Source organism: Pleurodeles waltl, chromosome 6, assembly GCF_031143425.1.
Source record: "Pleurodeles waltl isolate 20211129_DDA chromosome 6, aPleWal1.hap1.20221129, whole genome shotgun sequence".
Classification (NCBI taxonomy): Eukaryota; Metazoa; Chordata; class Amphibia; order Caudata; family Salamandridae; genus Pleurodeles; species Pleurodeles waltl.
In genome coordinates, this window is record NC_090445.1 from 124933378 (window position 1) to 124955901 (window position 22524).

At 43.7% G+C, this 22524-nt stretch overlaps 1 protein-coding gene across 2 annotated transcripts in view; it reads right to left on the reverse strand.

Moving 5' to 3' along the window:
- Nucleotides 1-528: 528 nt before the first annotated feature.
- COPZ2 (COPI coat complex subunit zeta 2) overlaps nucleotides 529-22524 on the reverse strand; it is a 69896-nt gene continuing 47900 nt past the window's right edge. Inside the window, exons 3-10 of one of the 2 annotated variants that reach the window (XR_011204737.1) lie at nucleotides 16650-16731; nucleotides 15316-15407; nucleotides 10614-10669; nucleotides 9584-9661; nucleotides 5000-5051; nucleotides 4336-4443; nucleotides 2277-2315; nucleotides 529-1297 (exon numbers count right to left, since the gene is read on the reverse strand). Coding sequence is in view for 1 of the 2 variants with exons in the window: in XM_069237526.1 (XP_069093627.1) it covers nucleotides 1250-1297; nucleotides 2277-2315; nucleotides 5000-5051; nucleotides 9584-9661; nucleotides 10614-10669; nucleotides 15316-15407; nucleotides 16650-16731 (447 nt within the window). In the remaining variant the exon portion in view is untranslated. The remainder of the gene's footprint in view (nucleotides 1298-2276; nucleotides 2316-4335; nucleotides 4444-4999; nucleotides 5052-9583; nucleotides 9662-10613; nucleotides 10670-15315; nucleotides 15408-16649; nucleotides 16732-22524) is intronic. The other variant, XM_069237526.1, reaches the window with a different exon arrangement.

Below are 22524 nucleotides of genomic sequence, written 5' to 3' on the forward strand. Positions count from 1 at the left end.
CGCCTCTTTCCTTGCCTTGGCCCTCTCTTAGATCGCTACCTCTTTTCCATTTTCTCCTTGCCAAATTATTTCCCTCTCCCGCTTCTGTTTTCCCCCCCATCCATCCTTATCTCCCAAGAGAGCAAAGACCCAGAAGACACAGCGCTGCAGGCGAGTTCTCCCACAAAGCCTTAATCGATAAGGATATGTGATGGTGACAGAATATTGTAATGCCTTTACAGGAGACGTGCAGAGGGAGGCCCCAAATTGTGAGTGATGTGGAAAAGACAAAACAAATCAGCAGGAAGAAATGGAGCCAAACACATCTGAAGGGAGGGAGTGAAGAGGGATGTAGATGAGAAAAAAAAGAGCTGGACTCAAACAGAGGGGAAAAAAATGAAAATAACTGTGGAGAAGTGTAAGGCAAGCAGAACTAGGGAGAGACTAAAGTGGAGGCGAGGGGGAAAAGAGCTATGAGGACGAACAAGTGTAATATGGTATAGAGAGGGAGTCTGAAAAAAGAAGGGAGTGCGTAATCACACTCAAACATTCAGAAGAAGGAATTTTATTCAAGCTGAACATCTACAAAACTATACATTTCTCCTGTCTTGGCTCTTGCAAAGACAACTGTAAACTTGAAGGTCACTCAGAGGCAGACCACAGCAAACAAGCATCACCAGAGTCTGGGAGGGGGTTCCAGAAGGATGAAACAAAGCAAGTATCGGAATTGGCATGGCGGGTTTAGGGCGGGGAAAGGACCGCATGGGGAAGGCAGGTGGCACCGAGAAGCATGCCAACTTTCACAGTGTGATGATCTGTTGTAGGGAGACAGCAGTTGAAAGCTGGCAAAGCTCTAATGTATGTGTAGGGCTGCCGTCTCATTTTTAATGGTTTCACTCATAATGTGATGCCACATTGACCACCTTCCACTGTTTAATACTATTTTAAAATTAAAGAAACTTGTGTAGTGGCTTCCTTGAAAACTGAGAACTGCTGCAAGCACTACTTCCCGGGAGCATGGAGACCTTTCAACTATCGAGTTGCAAGGTGACCAGAAATATGTCACAGGTGTGGTCTGGCAGGCGAACAGGACACGTGCTGGTATGAGACATCCTCCTTCCATGTGTGTTCTGCTGGTAAATATGAGAAATAGCTTATCAACAAAGGAAGCAAGCTGCGGCAGTCCTCGAGGAAGGTGTTCGATGCACTCTGTCCGGACACACAAACAAAGGGCAGCAGAAATGTAGCGTCCACGTCACTTGCTGGGCACTCACTTAAGAATAGACCATCTGATCTGCTCTTTGGCTGACTGCAGGACCTACCACAGAAGACAAGAGGAGAACTTTAGCCATCAAACAGGGCGATTCTTTGAAAAACTGAACAGCAAAGCAGGCAAACAATATAAAAATACACTGCAAAACCTAGATCAAAAGGCTATTCTTTGCTAAGTTGTGTGCGCGGTTGTGAGAGGAACTCCAAGGTCCCTTAAAGGCGAATATGGCACAGATATAAATGGTTCTCATGAGTGAGTGAGGATACTGCAGGATCAAATAGGAGTTGAGTGGAGGGTGGATACTGGTAGGCGTCAAACACGAATAAAGCATGTAATATAGTTGGACACCTTCCCATGTGTCTTGGGCAGAGGATTGGGTGTGAATAGTCAAGTTGTTGAGTTCTAAAGTTCCTGAGATGAGAGGTTGTTTCAGAGATGCATTCAGAGGCTAGTCATGGATGTGCTCTATGTGGGTGCTGTGGACTATGCCATGTGAGTTTACTGGCTCCATCAATGCAAAGGGCGATCAGGTTGATGGATTTAGGGGTTAATTAAGATTTTTGTAGGTTACATGGATACATTCAGTGTCTCCCCAGAGGTCAGTAGCATGTGTATGCACAACAAAGGCCCATTTCATGTGACTGGGGCACAGGGATTAATGTAAATAGTAATCAAGCAGAGTTGAACAGATCACAGAAAACCATTAGGAGTCCTCATGAGCGAGTATGATGTGCTGGGCACACCCGATATACAGGAGTCAATGCAGAGCTTCTATCGCAATGACGTGGATTTGGTTGTTTACTCGGAATTCACCTGTGATCACATTTAATTGTGTATTAACATCCTTAAACTCACTACACATCTTCCTTTACATTACTTTCTGGTCACCTCTTTACAACTCATCAAAGAGACTAGAAACTCACATCTCCACTCCCTTATGGTCTTTCTCCACCTCTACGTTTCAACCCTCATAAACAGAGAGAATAATAGGGGTGAAGAGTGAAACTGAGGCAGAAACCCTTACCTGGGACACACTCTGCTCAGACAGTGGATTGTCATCCACCTGAAGATAAGAAAGGTACAAGATTAGACAAAAACATCCAAGAAACTGAGAGAACTGATAAGTAGACAAAAAGTGATGGATAGGATTTCTGAATTTCTGGGCCAAACTGGTCCTGGGTTGCTTGTGTTCTAGTTCAGGGAGGATATGGCTTGGTAGTTTGGGTTGGACTGTTCCTATTGGATTAGGGTCAAGACTGCTTTGCATATGGCTGGGTCCAAAATGAGTTGACAGAGGACAAAACAATGATGGGCTGGAATGCTATCCTGGGCGATTGCCAGTGGTTAGATTTATTGCCAGTATTTCTCCCATCACTGACAAGTGCCGGGAAATCGTGCAAAACATGGAATTTACATATGGTTAGTTTAGGTGAGCATTTTAATATTCTCTAGAAGCTTTTAAATTGCGCTACACATACACAGGTTTACATTCTACATTAATGAAATTGAAGTCCAATAGTTTATTAAATTGCAGGTTAATTTCACAGAATGAGATAGGTTATGAGAGTGATTTCCATAATGCAAATCCTGAGAAGGAAAAGAAGCAGCAACCTCTCGTAGATGCTGTTTGCACTTTAGGGATAAAATATAAATTCCCAGGAGCCAAAAAGGGATCAATATAATCGTGAATCCAAGTTTATTACATCACAATTAACAATTTTGAGCCTAGTCTGTAAATCACAGCCTAAACTGCAAAAGGCCAGCCACAGTTCACTCAATATACCCTGTGAGCCGGAAATATTTTTTCGACTTGTAATGTGCACTTTGCAGCTCACTACAATGTGGAAGGTGGAGTGGAGGTGAAAGGTCCTTTTGAACTGAAATGCCTGCATTTGTGGTTTACAATTTCAGCTGGACACCAACCTCTCAAACCAGGTGTTACAGATTCACAAAGTGGAAGCCATGATGGACATCTTCCACTGTGCGAGTAACAGCTTGGCTGGGAGGCCTCAATGTAAGCAGACAATGGTCAAAGCCATCGCTGCATGCGCCCTGTAATGTCCATTCCTGGGATGACGTACGTTTCGTACATATCAGCTCCTATGAGCATGAATAAAAGGATGGAGGCCTCCTGTCCCTCTCAAGCAATAGTCCTTGCAAAAGCAGCCAGTCACAGGGCCTCTCATTAACATAAACAGGACAGGAATTCTGCAAACCTGAGGGACTCATTAACATAAACAGGACAGGGATTCTTGGTGAATGCTATTTTTGCCCTTCGATGGATTAGTACTTGTATTCTAGAAACATGTAGACTCTCTTCAAAGCAATGCTGAAACTCACATACGCCTAACACAGACAATCCCTGCAGACATGGCATGAAGGACCTGCAAGTTTTACTCACATGTAGCATCCCTCACATTCCTGTATCACGCTACTCCTGCAGACGTGACATAGAGACATGCATCCAAGTGACATCTACACTGTCCTCACAAAATATGTTGATGCTCACATGTTTGTAACACATTATTCCTGCAAGCAGTTACACAGTAACAGTACATTTGTGGACCCGTGACAAGCAGATCCTCCACACGACATGCAGACTTACACCTTGAGTGCAAGCACATGTAATATAAACTTCATAACGGCTTGATGGGTAATAATTCGCACATGCACACATTACATGCACCATAATTTGCAACTGCCATGCAAAGACACATCCCACTATGCAAACAAGACAGAACATCAAGACAGGCATGTACAAACACACCCCCCGGGTACACTGAACATGCAAATACCCACTACCATGGTCACAACTGACCTGCGCTAAGCTTTAAAAATGATGCCCCTTCCTTAAACATGTGACAGACGAGGCACACCCCATCCTGGTTAGAGGACATTTGATACACGTGGCAAGCAGGGACAGAACACATCCTATACATACAGAGATGCTCCATCACACGCAGGACAGAGTACATCCAACTTTTATATGTGATGTGAAACACGTGGCGTGCCACTCCCTCCCGACACACATACAAGAGACACACACTGGACACAACCTGTGCACACTGCATGCAAGAACTCACACAGAAGCTCTCTTAGGTGTTACTCTTTGCTGCAAGTGGTGTGGTTTGGTCTGTGCTACCTGTGATGTAATCGAAGAGCACAAAGCCATAGGCTGGCTCCAAGGAATTCTGGGACAGAAAAGGTTAAAGAGACAATAAAGGTCTGGACTGTATCATCAGAGAAGGGAACAGCGAGGAGAAGAATGGGTAATGCACAGCAAGTAATAAAAGGCGGGAGTGGCAGCAAGCAGGCAGGAGACAAGTCCTGCACGTGGGAGCAGAGAATTAGATAGAAACAGGTGACAGACTAGGTCAGGAGAAGTTGGGGGTCTATTAGAAGACGCCAGACAGGTGTAGTGCACAAGTGGTGAACGGCAGGTGCAGGCAAATAGTTGGGAAGGATATTCTGAAGCACAGATCAGGTGAGGCAAGAAACAGGTACAGTCAGGGTGAAGGGCATGCGGACTTCGGCAGAAAATGTTTGAACATAGGCAGAGAAAAGAGGCAGGTGCAAGTAGAGGAGAGAAGAACAGGGCAAGCACAGAAATATGATTCAAGCAAAGTGCAGCTAAAGGTAACTGATAGATTCATAGGAGAGGCGTATAAGCGACAAGCCGGTAGAGGTGAGTGCTGGGTATATGTGGGGCAGATAAATGCAGCAACGACGGTAGGGACATTTTCTTACCCTGAAGTTCAGTTTCTGCACCACCTGCTGGGAGTCACTCTCGAGGATCACTCTGATAAAAACAAAGACAATCAGCATCTGCTCACAGCCTGCCCTGCGCTCACAGCCTGATCGGTTATGATATTTTGCAACTGACTCATGTACTGTATATAGCTGCTATCCCAGGTACAAAATGTGACCCTGGTGTGGAACACAGAACGGAAACCCACAGCCCAGGGTACAGAATAGGACCCCAAATTCTGGGATACAGGACATGACCCCACAGTCAAGACACAGGTTGCTACTGTGCAATTCAATATACAGGATGTGACACTCTGGTCCCAGATGCAGGACATGACCCTGAAGTCCAGGATACCTGCAAACCTTTAGCGCAGAATGCATGACCCTGCCGTCCAGCATATGGGCCAGGACCCTGTAATGAAGCAAACCGCCCCCGCCCCCCTCAGCAGTCCGAGTTACAGGATGCCATTCTGCAGTCAAGAATACAGGTTAAAACTCCTCACTTCAGGATATATGGTGCAACACCACAGTTCAAGACAAGAAGCGTGGTCCTGTCACTCAGGACACTGCAGACCTCGCAGAACGTGACGCTGCAAACTAGGGCAGACACCAGGCCCTGACATCCAAAGGTACGCAATAAGATACTCAGCCCGAAATACAGGGTGGGATGCGCTCTTTGGGATACAGGACACAATCTGGAGTTTCATATTACCGGAAATGACTCATGGTTCGGGATGCTGGAAGTGACCCACAATTAAATGTGAGGACTGTGACCAAACTGTCCATGAGATCACCACGCTCCTGCAGTCTATGATATAGGAAGAGAGAATGAGATCCACGAACACAGAAGTGCTGTACTTTAGGAGAAAGATTGTGGCCTTCCAATCCAAGTTACACAATCTCACCCTGCTGTCCAGGAGGCAGATGCCACAACAGTCAAGAATGCACAACCCGACTTTCAGTCCACAATGATTTTTCTGACACTGTCATCCAAAGATCAGGACGTGACCACATGCTGCACATGTTGGCTGTGGATACAATGTCCACCCCTGTCTGCTGAAACACTCTAATATTTCTTGTTACTAAGTAAACAATACCTTGTGTGCCATCAAAGCTTGGTCAAACGTTCATCAGAACCAGGCTGTTTGCTTGCTGTTTTGCAGAACCCATTCTAGACCGTCTCAAAGACAAAAATGCAAGTCCCGGGGCGAAAGATTCCTGCGTTTCCATCAGTCCCAGCACTGCTAACAGCAGAAGTCCACTTCTTACTTTCTGCTCTGCTGACTCCCTGGGCTCTGCAGTCTATAAAGATCCCCTTCAGGCTGTTGGAGTCCTTTGTGCACAGTTGGCAGAAGTTAGTCATGGTTGGCCCCGTGCTCAGATGAAAGGCCACAGACTTTACAATTGGGCATCTCTGGTATGAGCAGCTGCCCCAGTCGTTCCAGCGCTCCATGCCATGCGTGTTGCATGGCAGTGCACCTTGCTCAAGCCATCAGTTCATCTTCACTGTGACATGTGCTCCCGATACATTTTCCTAAAAACAACCATCTAGAACAGGCATCCATTGCTCTGGGTTTCACCAGCCCGCCTTGAGAGGAGACAGAATCTAAAACTGAGGCAGATAATATTGAACATTTACATAACACACACCACAAAATGACTTATCTTTTGGTGCTTAAAATGAGAATTTTAAGCGCTGGACCTGCTGGTGGAGGGTCTCCAGTGCCTCAATATTGTAGGGGTTTAAGTGATTTAAACTCACTTAATGGTACGGAATTCCTCTATCATTATATAGGAAAGACAAAAAGCGGAATCCCACCCCTTCTCCCCCGTTTAGATAGGAACACGTAACCTACAGGTTACAAACCGATAACCGCCCCAAGTGCTCAACATAACGGGCAGTCTAGCGGGGCGCAGACTCCCCTTTACTGCAATACTGCAGATGCAAACAACCAGAGAGTACAATAACCTCGGAAAACAAGATCATGTGAAACCTGCCTTGTAATAACAGCACAGGCCTGAAGTAGAGGCAGACATTAAAGTTGACATTATGTACACCAAACACAATGCTTACTAATTTCAGGGCTAATTGTAGAAACTGGCACCCCACTACACCCTGGCTGAACTCAATCTGCCACCTCGAATTTGCCCCTTCACAAGGGTGCTGACACCAAAAGTATCAGTCCAGGAGACCAGGCCGTGGACTGCACTGAACCATCACTGCTGGGCACAACCCAATCACCTGTGATTCAGTAATCTTCTCAAATATACCTTGTTACTGAGAAGCAAACTGTTCAGGATGACCTTCCAGAGAGCCTGCTCATGGAGGATAGCAACCGACTGACTCCTTCAAGCATAGCAACAGTTTTTGTGTTGCACAGTAGTATATTTTGTAAAAGTGCGTATCGCATTTCACAAATGGTTTCACCATACTGATTTGAGAAAAACTTTTTTTTTTTTTTTTTTTACCCTTGGTGGGAGATCTTTCAAGCAACAAGGACCTACTATTGCAGCAGGCAATTAAAGATAATACAACTGCAACAATAATGATGGTTCACTGTTGAGAGGCTTCAGGAAATCTAGAAAAATATCTGCAAACGTGAAATCCGGTGGCGAGGGATGCCATTAGCATAAGCATTATCGTCTCTGAATGATTTGGAAAATAGATGACATGCAAAATTTGTAACTTTAAATCAGACTGCTATGTTAGTCTCTATTGGAGATAATTCAGACAGGGATAATCTGTGGGGGAAATGGCTTATGACGATAACCAGCTTAATGTGCACTTAGGTATTTATTGACCAACCTGTGTATACCTAGTGGCACTTGCCGCTAGGTAGTTATAGTTAGGACCATGTTGCCACAGAAAAAGTGTTTTTTTGACTTGCCTATATCTTTGTCACCTTTTGACGAATCTTCACAAAATTTACCTTAAAAAGTGTCCCTGCGACTGGTTTCCCACAGGACGTTTCGGGGTGATCCGTTAATCAGGGGCCCAGAAAAAGAGGGCTAAAAAAACGTTGTGTTTTCCAGATTATTTCCTATAGGACCTGTCAACATGTCTACAGCACGAACCACTGGATGGAATTACACCAACTTTGGCAGAAAGCTAGCTGCCGGCGCACAGATTGTGCTTTATGTTATTTGGTGTAAATCCATTCAGTAGTTTAGGAGATATTTAAGGGCAAAAACATTTGTATATCTCTGGCTGCGATTATTTCGTGAAATTTTCGATTACGAATGTGAAAAGAAGCATTGCAATTGGCTGACTGCAACCTGACTAGAAAGTTGCTACTGCCATTTTATTTTACGGGACACGGTCACTGGGGGTGAAAATTGAAATTGAAAGTGGCATAAAGGGGCAGGGTGAAGGTACTCTGACCCAAGAGGTGTGATATAGGTGTGTTTTAGGAGCAAATTAAAGCAGGGGCGACTCCTCCAGCAGCGGCAACTACAAAACCTTCATAAGAAAAAGATAATAAACAGTGTTTATTATTGTTTCCTTGTAAAGGCGCGGGGCCATGGGCGTGACAAGTATGAGGAAGAGTGCTCAGCAGAGGAGCAGGACATGGTGCTGCGCGTCTTTCAGGTAAGTTATTATTATTTTTATTAATATTTTCTCCCAATTCCCCACCACCCCCACGCCTCCCCAACGCCTTTAACACAGCGAGTCGCAACTCAATTATACGTTTAATATAATGTTATGTCATGGTGCATGATTCACGAAAATTCACAAATTTCTGCGCATTTCTGTGAATTATTCACAAAATATTCACAATTTTGAAAAAATTTGAAAGAGAAACCACAGACTCATTTATACACTAATTCATTCACTCATATAGTTACCTTAGGGCTGAGTGATAGTTACTTGAAATAATTCAAACTATAACTTTTGAATTTCTATGGTTTTGTACGATTGAATTTAGAACCTAACTATAACGTCCCTGTAACCTTTGGTTTTCTTCAGTGAATATATAAGAAAAGTGGACCTAGCCACTCAAACAGAGAAGTGCTTCAAGAGGCGTTCTTCACAAATAACCAGTAGTGTGAAAACGAGTAAAAATTAATGCAAACCTGGTCTAGAGAGAAGAAACTTGGACAAACTATGTATTTAGTTGTAGTTTAGAACATGGATTATTTTTTTTTAAAGATTTGAGGTCAGGTTTGTTCTTTTTCCCCCATATCCCTTTACAGTTTTTGATGCATATACGGTCAGCAACCTAAGTGTTACAAGACCCTCATCTGCCTCACATACTCTCAACGAGACTCCATTGGGTTAGCCGCCCCATGGTGCTGCACTGCTCAAGAGTTTACACAAAGCAGGTGCAACGCTTTCATCTGTGCACCGTAGTACAGAATGTATATGGTTAGCTTCAGGCCCATCCCTCGCTGCCCCTCAGCACCGTACAGTGGAGGAGCCGCTATGATCTCTGTGCACTCTCCCCTCACTCTGCCTCAGTTAACTCAACTGCATCCGGACTATACGGTCCTCAGTGTAGGCCCTTCATGAAACTCTCTGGAAACCCTGTGCTCCTGATGCACTGACTGGATCCCCTGGTCCGAGGGGTCAGGGCCAGCACTCACCCTCCGTCAACGATCTCATCCAGAACGAGGAAGGTGCCGTCCATGTTCTCCAAAAGCGATCTCTTCTCCACATTCTTTCTAAAGATGGAGAGATACAGGATAAGTCTGCGAAACAGAGGAACGATGAGTATACAACATGAGGGGGGTGAGCAACTGAAGGAAAATGGCGGAAGAAGATCGGGATTCTATGTGAGGAAGGAAGATTGAGAAGCTGTGAAAAAGGGGCTCTGCTAAACAAATGGAGAATGCATGTGATAACGCTGGAAGAATGAATGTGTGTTAGGAATAAACACAAAATGTGTATCAAGAGCAAGCAAAGAACGTGTTTGATGAACAGAAGGCAATGCGTTTGGAGAATACATGTGAGGAACTTGGAGTGACATGTGTGAGGAACAAAGTTAATGCATCTGAATAACAGTGGCGAGGGTATGGTGGCCATGGCACAGCACGTGCGCTGGAATCATACAGGGTACAGCTAGTACATGAATGTGTGAGTGTGTGTGTATGAGAGAGAAAGGGGGAGAGAGAAAGAGAGAGAGAGGTGCAGACAAGGAAAAATAAAACGTTTTAGACAATGGGCAAGATGTGTGGGGGGGGGATTGGGGGCAGATGAGAGAATTCCAGGATACAGTGAGCGTTTGCGAGTGGCCTATAAAGGCGCAGAGTAGGTGTGAAGCGAAGAACCAAACTATGTGACTAGCCCATCAGACCAGGACACAGCGTGTTTACGGAAGAAGATTGTGTGTAAGGGTCAGTCAGATGGCATAGTGCATATGTGTACGTGACAGGCACACAGAGATCCTTTTCTAAGTTGCACACATAAAGTGTATCAATGGTTCAGGAATTAAAACACATTGATGGGTACAGCTGTGCCTATATGCAAAGCGCCTGGTGTGTTTCAAGGAGAATGAACTGGTAGTAACACTTATGGGGTTGCGGGATTATGGCGTCAATGACCGTCAATAACTGAAGGGCTGCCCCTTAGGTGATACTCACACAATAGAGGCACTGCACTGATGGAGATACTCACCGTAACATATGACTGAGGGAGTCAAAAAGGCATCCAAGTACAGCCATCAGCATCAACTGCAGATCAAAAGTGAGGCTGTTAATTCTATGAACTGCATACCCGGCTCCCAAACACCAGCTTAAGCCAAGTAAGACAGCAAGTTCGATCCCAGGACCCCAGAGAACCACCAAATTACTCCAAAGTAATTCACACACACTTATCGCCTTGTAGGCAATGCAAAACTGCAGATATCCGTGTGGCGCATAAGCATCCTGGCTAGACCTCCAGCCCCACAAAACAAACCCACAACACATTCAACTGTCAAAAAGGAAACCTCAAATATTCTCACGCTGCCTTCTACTTACACCTCACAAACAACAACTGGCTCTCGTCTGTGATGAAGCCCTCGAAAGTTGAGAGTGCTAACTGCATGGGCTATCAAAGCTCTTACAATGGCAGAATGTGCACGAGTCAAATATTCCTAAAATATAACACCTGTCCCAGTCCAACGGATAAAGATTTACACACACACACACACTCACACACACGCAGCTGCTCACGCAGACTTGTACACAAGCATACAGTTATTCACACCAACTCCGACTTGCACACAAGTGTTCATGTCACACATTCTGACACTCAGAGAAACACAGCTACCCCCACTCACCACTTCCTTACACCCATCCCGACTCCTACATGTACACCCGCGTCCACTTATCCTTTCTCTCAGTTGTGCTCTCATTCCAACTTTCACAGTATCACCTACTCACACTCAACATGACTCATCTGTGCACTCACACAAACACATCCTAACACAGACAATTCCTAACACAACAGTGTACACCCAAACACTCCTCCTCACACGCACATATACATACACACACCTACACTTACCCATCCAGACTCATTCACTGGCTCAGAGATCATGTGTCACATGCGCAGATCTACTCCAACAATCCTCGTCAGCCCATACACACTGACCTAAGAACACACACACACTTACTCCAATGCACACAACTGCTCACGTATGCATGACTCACCAGCATCCCTGCTCTTTGCCATCTTAAATAAAATGTATTTTCCTGTGTAGGGACAAAAGTTATTGTATGACAAGCAAAGCTGTGCCACACGGACTGTTTCTGGCCAGCCCTCTGTTCTTCCCTCAGTGTGCTCAATATTCTGCAAGCTCCCTGAAGGTGCCCCGCTTCTGTTTTGCGGGTGTTCAGTAGTAGACCGAGAGAGAGATCATATCCATATAAAAAGTCAGGTAATAGGCAATGGGGCGGGCGACGTTGGAGGCAGCTGACTGTAGTTTTGGTGCACCTGCCTTGTTACTTGTACTGGACAGACCGCTTCCAGCCTTGAAAACTAGACAGTTCTCTGTAACTAAAGTCCTTGTCTCCCCTTCCCCATTCTTTTAGGCCTGCTATGTGCACGTACAAAGTGTTTTGTGTGTGCCAAGGGGCTAGGAGATTGTGTGTGGGGAGAATAGTGTCGCAGTGTAGACACACTGAATGTTGCATTAAATGGTTGTTAGACCCTACAGTTGTTTTTGTCCAGTTTGTAGCATGCAGCTATTCTTGGTGCACAGAGCCAAAGACCCTGCAAATGATGGGCTGGGAGTGTAAACATCATTTACTGTAAGGTTAAGACATCTGCCCAACAACTTCATAATTCCCCACCCCCTTGTCTTGCCATTGATGAGCAACGACAGCAACCACTGCCCAGGGAGTATTAACTCTGACTCCCAACACACATAGCTTAACAATCTGCTCTGCAAACACAGTTGAAGAAAGAAGATAAACTCTGCCCAAAATGTGGCAGACTGAACTTCATAGAAGTCTTGGGGTTTGAAGGGCCAGGCTTCCCACCAGTCCCCCCAAAGCAGATCCTGGAGGAAGTGGACAGCAAGGAAGACATTGCAGCACAGCTGAAGGTGTATTTGTGAGTAGAGGGGCGGAAGCCTGCCAAGAGCATGTCACATCTGAAAGCTCTTATCTGCCAGCTTCCAGCCGAAAGGGAAGCAGAGCTCTTCTTTATGCCAGGCCGTAGGGCAGCGTCTAACTGCTTGCCTTTCTCCTGGAACCTTTTTACTTTTGTGGACCCTCACTGAATCATTACTTGAATCCGGGGACCCCCACTGAGACACTGGAAGTTGGGGACCCCCGGCCTAATCAATTTCTACGATTTGAGCCTCAATATAATACACACAAAAAATACAAGCATAAGTATACACCAAACAAAAGCTCAAAGATTAAATTGATTTGTTTAATTCACAATAAAATATAGAAAAGGATTTAAAATGTTCAGTTTTGCTTCTTTAACTATATGTACTTCATTAAATTTGATGTATTCATTTTAATATTATTTAATTTTGTTGAACAGCCACAGACCCACAGGGGCCCTCGTACCACAGGTTAAGAACCACTGGCTTAAACCACTCCTAAAGTCCTGAGGGTTTGGAGATATTAAAAGCACAGGCTGACTCTAACCCTAAATCCTAATTCTCATTAGTGATTGTATGTGACCAAAGGGTGCCTACTGTCCTCTGGCTGTCCCAGCTAACAGTTTTCATTCACAAGCCCATGAAGTTTGATGGCTGCAAAGGATGTACCTCACGTATCTTCAGGACAAATAAACACCGTAATATGGGCCAGTAACTCGTCTCTACAGTCCAAACTACACTGAATAACCCCGTAAGTGACCACCAGACTCCAGGTGGCCTCTGGTGATTGGCAATCACAACTCTGAACATCCAGGCCTTTGCCACCATAAATCTCTCTATTTGGCTTGAATGAGCCCTCTTTTCAGTTAGGATGCTTACCTTTTGGATAAATGATTTCTGAGGTCTTTTTGTAAAATTCTTAGCGCTTCAGACTCAAAACGACTGAGGTCATCATCCTTGTGCTCAGAAAAGATACTGTCACAGCTAACTTGGTACACTGTACCATCGACTCTGGCACCACCTCATTAACTGAAGCCCATTGTAAAAGACATGAGACCAGAGAGTTCCCAAAAGAACCCTTCTCCATGGGATATTGGCCAAGCAGTATCTTGTTATTAGTGTTCTATAGCATAACCACGTACGCTTTGTAATTGCTGCAGCAGCGGGGACCTTTGGTTTATTAATGTTGCTCTGAATTGTAACTGCCATATGTCATATGTAAAATAAAGGCCTATTTTTTCAAAAGGTATAGCTCTGACTGGGCAATATGTTTACTTCTTGCAATCAGCTGTTCCATACAGTATCTGAATTTCCACCTCTTAACCACCTCCAGCAATAAGTCTTGAGTGCAATTGCTCCCTGGTTTTGTAGAGTTATGTGTACAGAAAGTAACTTGTTTATCCATCCGGATAACATTTAGACACCAGTAGCCATCGCTGATTACCCAGCACTCTTGAGATGAGCCCTCCTCACATCATCCTCACATGAACTGGTAGCCCACTAGTGCAACCCACTTCTCACTCAACCTGACATCTGCTCACCCGTTTGCTAAATTACACATGCTAACATGTACACCTGCTCACAACCATTCTGTTTAATCTACACTTATCCATCTTCAAAATGGAATGCAATGTGGGCACCCGTTTACAGCCATGCCAACTTGCACACCTGCTCTAAGCCACCTATGTACAAATATTCATACCATTCCTAAGACACACACATCACTGCTCAAGCTCATTATGGCATACACACAACTAACACTATACACATACAACAGTGACTCACTCGCAAACGGCCACGCTGCCCACTCATTCTCTGACATACTGAAGTATGCACTGAAGTCACACATGCACCTATCACTCTCATATATGTAACACGTTCCTGGATATCCTTCACATGTATTCACTTAAACTGAATTACGCCTGCCTGTGTTAGTAACAGCTAGTATAAGAGACCATAGTGGTAAGATACAAGCATCAATATGTGTAAAACACCAGGGTGGCAAATCCAAATGCAACAAGAACAATGTTTTCTCAGCCATTAATACTTCTGCTATTCCTGCGTTTTTCGGAAAATATACAAACACCTTTGATTTTACCCAGCTACAGTAGGAACCTGTAGACGGGCGCTGAAGGAATTTAGTTTTTCTTTAAAAACAAACGGGGGGGAGGAGACCTTTTACAACGTAACAGCTCTTTAAGGCGACCGTGTAAGGCTCAGCATGCCTGCCCCGTTTAATGTTATGGGCAGATGTTTTAAAACAATTCTCCTCACAAATATTACATCACAGAATACAGGCACCCCTGCATCCTCTGGGGTGATCGTTAAACCAAATATATTTTGACAATTCACCTGTGAGCATGACAGCTAATAACGACAGACACCTAATTCGAGGAGCATTTTTGGAACAATGCATAATGGATTCAATTAAAGGCAAAGCAGCACGTGCTTACTGAGCACCCGCCAGGATATCACCCTCAGATTGCAGAAGGAATGCTCCAAGTGATACATTTACCTCTTATGCTATAATAACGTTTTATGCAACCTTGCAAAGCAGAGCTCGGTAGGAACCCCTCAGTCTAACTGTTACCCAGCATCTGTCACCATTAACCACCTGCGTTACGCGCGCTGCACTGTACTTTTAATAGTAGTTATTTGCCCTGTGTTCTTCGAGCCGACAATGTGTCCTGTCAGCAGCATGTGCTAGTACGTATTGGTAACTGCACTCGGGGCCTTTTGTCTGATGTCACATTGTTCATCCCGTGATATGCCTCTCACCTCGTTCTCCTGGGCACTTCCCACCACGTACAGGAAAAGATCAATGCTGCTCTTGTAAACGATGGTCATTCCTTCCAGGAAGGCAATATCACCTGTGGGAGAGAGGATTATTCTAAACAGAAAACAGCTGTCATGCGGAGGGCGGGAAGACCACTGGTATGGAATATGTATCATTTTTCTAGGGGGTCCTGGAAGAAGCGTAATTAGCCGAATATAACATTTATGGCCAAAGGGTGCTGGTGTTAAATGCGAGGAATGTTTACGTGAAGTTCTGTGAGTATGGATTACGGGTACTAGTCCGAGAGGTACAGGAAAATTCATAAATACTAAATGTGGAACAAGGCACGGGACATTCATCTAGTGTCCCTGGATTACAGGGATTGGGCCTGATGTCCAAGGGAACAGAGTATTAACTGTAGTTTGAGAGTTACAAGACATTAACTCGAGATTGAGAAGTACAGGACAATAACTTGAGGTTCAGAGGTGGTCAACATTCATTTAAGGGTGCAAGATAGTCACCAAAGGGCTGGCAGTGGAAGCCAATAATACAAGGCCTTGGAAACAGAAATTGACCATGGAGGGATATTGTGTTGAAGAGAGATGACCAAGGCGAGTGAGTGCCCTCGTTACAGCGAACACAATAAGTAGATTTCAATCAGGACCACTGGGATTCTACAGTAGGGGAGGACTAAATTAAGCTGCAGTGTTGACTTAATTATGCAGTGTAAAATGGTACATTTTGTCATTTTTAAACATGCTAGAACTGTCTGTTGTTTAACAACTAAATACAGCAAACGGCAACTAAAAAGTGACCACTGAACTTTTGCAAACGGTCTGCCACGATGGGGCAACACACGTGGCAGAGTTTTCATTAACTTCTGATAGATTTGAGCTAGAAACAGACAATCTAGCTAAATACTGCAAATTAAAACAGCAGATGATGGCTCATGTGGCACATCAACCAAATCCATAGTTATGTGCAAATCGCTGCAGCTACAGAATGACATAATTTCAGTGGCCCTGATCTTACTGTACCATCTGGTGTTCCCTTTATACCCAGCCATCCCTCCTTTTCGAAGTCCTCATAATGCTTCTCTCCTGCCTCATCACTCCTGACCTTCACCCAGTCCCCCTTACTCATGCCCCTCGACCTTATCTTTTCCTTATCATGCCCTGACCCGTTATACCCGGTTCTCCTGCGCGGTTTTTCTATCCTGGTCTGCGACTGAGACTACCCTTCAATCCTCCTCTGCTGCCTCCCTCTTCTGATGGCCTGCTACATCTCCAGAGCTCGCCCCACTTTGCTGGTCACTCATTCTTTTTTTGCCCCTTACTGTCGGTCTTGTGGGTTTTGTCGAAGACTTTCTTCTCGAAGGCAGTTTGTTCCTTGGTTGATGGGAAGCTGTCGTCATAGTACTGCAGTGAAAGAAAAAAGAGCATTGTAAGACACACAAAAGGAATACTAGAAACACACATGACAATATAGGTATAATGACTAATCGCAGAGACTGTACAGGGATAGAGGAGTCTGTGTGTCACTCACCAGGACCTTACAGGAAAAATGAGCGCTCACCAAGATAGACTGCAAGCATGAGAAGGAATTACAGTAATGGGATTCAGGTAACGTTAATCTTTGGTCCTCCTATTTTACAGTGGGCTAGGAACTCTCCATTTCACTGGTCGCAACCAAAAGTGCTTTTGAACAATTGACCCTTTTCATATGGACACTGAGCAGCAGAGATGTCACTAGAATTCTACAATGCTTGAGAACTTGGCTGGAGTTTCTACAGTCTTGTAGAATGTGGTACATATGCCTCTACCGGAAACAGAAGGTCCTCTAGATAATCTTAAAATCGTCCCTATATAATTTGCATCAAGTGATATAAAAAGGACAAACACGAGGTCTCCCTTGAGAAAGGGCAAGGAAAAATGTTTCTCTGATTAAGATAAAATTCTGATAACACCTTTAGAATTAAATAGTGGAATTGCACTTAAACATAACTTTGTCTCTCAAACAGGCAGTGTGTTGCTCTTTGTCTGACAATGTCTGCGGTTCACTGACTCTCCAAGAAGAAATTATGTTTGTAAGAAATGTTTGATCTATATAAATTTGATTTTGGGTTCTACCATTCCCAAACTAAGGCCCACTAAGTGAAACATTCCCTCGCCACCTTACAACCGACATTATCAATTACTTATCTTTTAGAGCAATAAAACTTCTTCAGGCATATTCCAATAGTCTGCAATACTGGAATGGCGCAGATTACAAATATACATCAAACTTCCAAATAAAAAAAATCCATAGAAGACATCACATTGACAGTAATTAAAAAATAGGCCTGATTTTACAAAAAGACCGTTTCAGAACCACTAACCATTTGATTTAGTAATGTTCCCAGCTAGAAGCTGTCCTTGTGTCCACTGGTATCCCAATCAACCACTGAAAAGTCTATCTAAAAATAAGATTTTCTCCAAAATCTCACTTTAAGTTCGTCCTGAAGAGAACGGTGGAGAATCATCCCCTAAAGCTGAGCAGGAGCTGAGGATTCAATGGAAGATTCGACCATTTCTTCTCCAACACCAAATGAGGTAAGAACACCAGAACTGCAAAGGCCATAGTAGGGCAACGGAAATTCAGCTACAGAAAGTTGAAGTTTAACCTCCCATCATCCTGTGTTCAAAATGTGGTATATAGAGCTGTGGAGCCAGCTTTCTTACAGATGCTGGGGAGCAAGACAACACGAGTTGTGGGCTCTCAAATGGATACTCCTGAAGGTGGGTGGGTTTCTGTACGCACCAGGGCTAAATAAAAAGGGTTACCTTCCATCTCCTAGGCATTTATTGTTTGGGAAAGGCGGTGGAGAGGATTACAATAGCAAATAATGACATTTTCAGTCAGAGAGTTATTTATGATGTCCTTGTTATGTCTACTTGCGACAGCACTGGACGCCCCTTTCCCCATGTGAAACACAAAGCGGGTTTCTTATGCACGTTCACGAGGAAGGATGTGCACATGCCAGTCCACCTCAACTCAGATGTACCTATTGTAATGGTCAGCTTCAACCTGCATATCGGCGCAAGGAAACACAGAAGGCAACGGAACATGCCATTTAACCTTCCCCGTACCAGGGGACTACAGTAACAATCGCCTATAGAACTAGTAGCTTCCAGACACAATGATAGCCTTTTTCAGGTACAGTTGAAGACCACAATAAATACCAAGAATAAATAAGAGGAATCCTAAGGAGTCACTCAAAGAAAATACCTGAAAGTGAAGGCCCCAATGGGGGTTTACGTTTACGGCAATCACATCTATGGACAAAGCAATATGGTGCAATTTGTTAGGATGAACAGTCTTGTCCTTAAATGAAATTCAGGAGACAAAAAAAATCTCTTCGCCATCAGTTTCCTCTATCTGCCTATTTTGGAAGTGTTGGGGGGGAGGAAGGGGTTCTGTCAGTCTATTAATAGTTTGCAAAAACCAAGTAGACACATTACTATCAATTTTAAAAACAACACTGTTGCACATATTTGGACTATATACTACTTTTGGCACAAATAGAAACAGCTCTCTTAAAAGAAACCTTGAAGATGGGTGAGGTGGAGCTGGGAAAAAAGGCCAGCCAAAGAGCCTCCAAAGCGCTGGAGGCTCATGTACTACATATAACCAATTTAAATATTACAAGTAATTTAAACACATCCATCGCAAACAATGAATTGCGTAAGGCATTTACAATCACAGTTCATCACAATAAAGCTATACTGTAAAGCTGCTACTATCTTAAGCACCTGCCCAATATTAGATCTAACAGCAAGAAAAGATGGCCCATTTATTGAGGGACTCTGACTTTATTAATATTATATTCTTAGCACTAGTAATATATAAGGAAAGGACAGAATAAAAGACAGCCCTGAAATGAAAACAACCCAACGCAGAAACCAGTTGCACTTTTATCAACCCTGGAGAACAGGTAAGCCAGTTGCCAAGACTGAGAACGTGGATAAAATCTCACTGCACCTGTTAAGGGTACAATGCTGGGGATGGCATAAAACTCCAGGGGCAAGTCGTTCTACAGCCAGGCCTAGGACCCGAGACTATCTCTCTCTAGCCCATGACCTTTAACCTTGGGGATATTAAAAAAAAAAAAAAAAAATAACAGAAAAGCACTTGACTGTAGCACCCTGACTAGGTAGTAGAGTCACCACGTTCAATAGAAAAGCAGTCCGTATTTGCACAGGTGAACACAGAAACAAAATCCAAAGTAAAACAAGCATTTGCAATGCAATAGGTCGTGCATTTTCCTAAGATATAGCTATTGGCATTGTAAGTTCAGGACTGGAGTTTTCCTGCCACATAAATTGGTCAACCCTGTCTCATAATTTCGTCTTTTCCTGCCATGTTTTGGTGGTCACTGGTGGCTAATGACAACTGAAATCACAAGCCCTTGAGGAGAGATGAGAAGATGACTGCAGTACCTTGTGTTGTGTAAACGCATAACAGAAATTGGAAAATAAGACTGGAAAAGTATTCTCTTTTTATTTTAACAGAATGAAAAGTGGTGCGAGCATTTGTGCCTCCCATTTCAACGAGAAGAGCTGCCTTAGAAGATTTATGGCCCCAGTAAAGGAGATAAGCAATGCCCGGTGTGAGGATAAGCAATGGTCTCTGTGTGATGTAATGAGTGCTGGCATGGAGGAGCCCTGGAGAGAGAGACTCGAAATGCAATGTGAGGCTAAGCAAGTTTCACATCATTGCTTCAAGTTTTAGCTACATTCTACCAGAAAGGGCATATTGTGGCTTTTGTGAACAGTGAGCTAAACAACAGGGCGTTTCTTTTGTAAAATAAGCCTATTTTAGGAGTCAGAGGGAAACGTGGACAGCACTGAAATAAAGCCAAAACAAATGTCAGCAACATAACATAGGAGGAGATGGGAGGAACAGAATGCTGCAATAAAACGAAGGCAGCTACCAGCCTAAAACACCCACAGTGATAGGGTAGCACAAAAGAAATAACAAAAATAGTCAGTCACAGCAACAGATAAAGAAACCAAAGTGGAATAATACAGTAGTTGGTCAGATCTCTGAAACAGAAAAAGAAGGGAGAAAAAGGCATAACTGACCATTTTTAAAGGACACGGCAACCAACAAATGAAATCGCTTCAAGCCATGAGAAGAACACTAAAAGTATGCACGAGGTGAAACACTTACGCTCGACCTAAAAATAATGAAAAAAAAAAAAAATGAGTAATGAATATCTTGAATTGAACCAAACCGTGGAGGACCTTTAATGGGTTTTCTGGGAGCCCGTGGACAACTCCAACAGATAAACAGAAATAATTATTTTTGAAAAAGAACGGCAATGGATTCATCGTCTCTAAACACTCTAGTCTTGATTAAGCAATAACTTCCTGTGATGGCTCTGAAGAGATAACAATGACAGAAAATAAAGAAATTACTTTTTTATAAATCATTTGCTGAGCCTATAATAATATTCTAGTGGAGTACGGATACCTTCCTATAAATGTTTTAGAAGTTCACCCACTAAGTGCACTCTCTATGCTTTTGAACAATATCTATAAAACATTTTTTTGTTTGTTTGTTTGATCTTTATTTTATTTGATCTCTATTTCATAACATATGCAAGAAGATGTTGTGCACCTGCACTTTCAGTGTTGCAGTCATTTTTAGGTTAAGTATAGCAGCGCGCAAGAGCTGCTCTTCTCAACATGTTGTAATCCATTCTGTGGGCTTTAAATAATGCACATCTCACACCCATTACTTTCATGGGCTCCTGGGCCTGCCTTTAAAAAATCCCTTGATGTCGTTGGCAAATGCGTTACGTTTGTCCCTTCTTGAAGCTGGTTTGTTAATGCCTTGGACACGGACCCTGTTACATAGATTTTTGCACGATCGACCATGTAACTTAGTGTAGGGCACTATTTTTCTCTTTTGCCTAACCGCTTTGTGCTGCTAGCCATATGTTGTTTCTTCCTCTACCTTGTTTTCGGGCATCTTGCTGTTTCTTTGCGATGTCTGCGGGTCCAAAGGTATTGGAGTGCTTAATTGATTTATTTATTTTGCAGTTTTATGTACTGCGAACTCTGACGCAAAGATATTGGAGCGCTTTAGTTATTTATTTTGCAGTTTTATATAGCACAAACTTGATACAAAGCTATTAAAGCGCTTGACATGAGCACCAGTTACATTACACAAGAACACATTCCTTTTTGGTAGCAAGGGGAGATTAAGTGATTTGCCCAGAATCACAGGATGTTGCGCTGGCACAGAGACTCAAATCATGTTCCCAAGCTCCAATGTTGGCTGCTCTGGCCCTTATGTCACATCCTCTCCCCTACGGTTCTTTGTCTGGTGCACATTGGGGTAGTCTAGGAATAACTTTTTTTTTTTTACATAGCGCTTGGCAGGTGCCATTCTTTAAAAAAAATATATATATATAAAAAAAAAAATTGCTATAATTTATTTGCATCGATCTTGCAGAGATGGAGAGGTGAAAAAGCTATGTCAGGATTGTAATGTGTGACATTCTCGTTCTGTCAAGACCTCTGCAGTGGGTGCATTAACCAACTGACTTCAGTAGAGCTTAACACTAGGCAATAGCAGGTGCTGTTGGTAACCTCCAGAGGGTCACCAACCAAACACATAGGTTAGTTGTAGGCAAGAAGATGGCGAAAGGTGTTGTCTCCAAAATGGTGGAATAGGAGTCGTGACTCCAGTTTCAAGCACTTCACGGCCTCAAGCTTGATAGAAAAAAACATCTAGCCTCTGGATGTAAACTGGGCCTCTTCAAGTAGAGTTCAGTTGGTAGAGGCAGCCATTTTCCTAACCCTGTAGCATAAAGAAGCTAACACAAGGGTGCCACGGCGAGAGGAACAGCATATCATAGGGCACAGAAGTGGAGCAAACTCCATCACTTCCTCCTCTCAGAATTCTGTGGTGTCATGGCTTTGACAGTCCCCTCACAGCTACTGCAGCCATGCAGATGCCACTTCCGGAAGCGCTGTCTAAAACAGTGGTCGAATAGCAATGCTTCCTATTTGAAGAGGCCCTATCTCGAATACCCCACACAGTCACCGTCACAGGCGCAGAGTGCTTCCCCATCACCCTCTGGACTCCTATGTATAATATCACAGCCAGTCTGTAGAAATGAGGCAAAGACACTCCCAAGATGGTGGCCTCGTTGCGTCCTC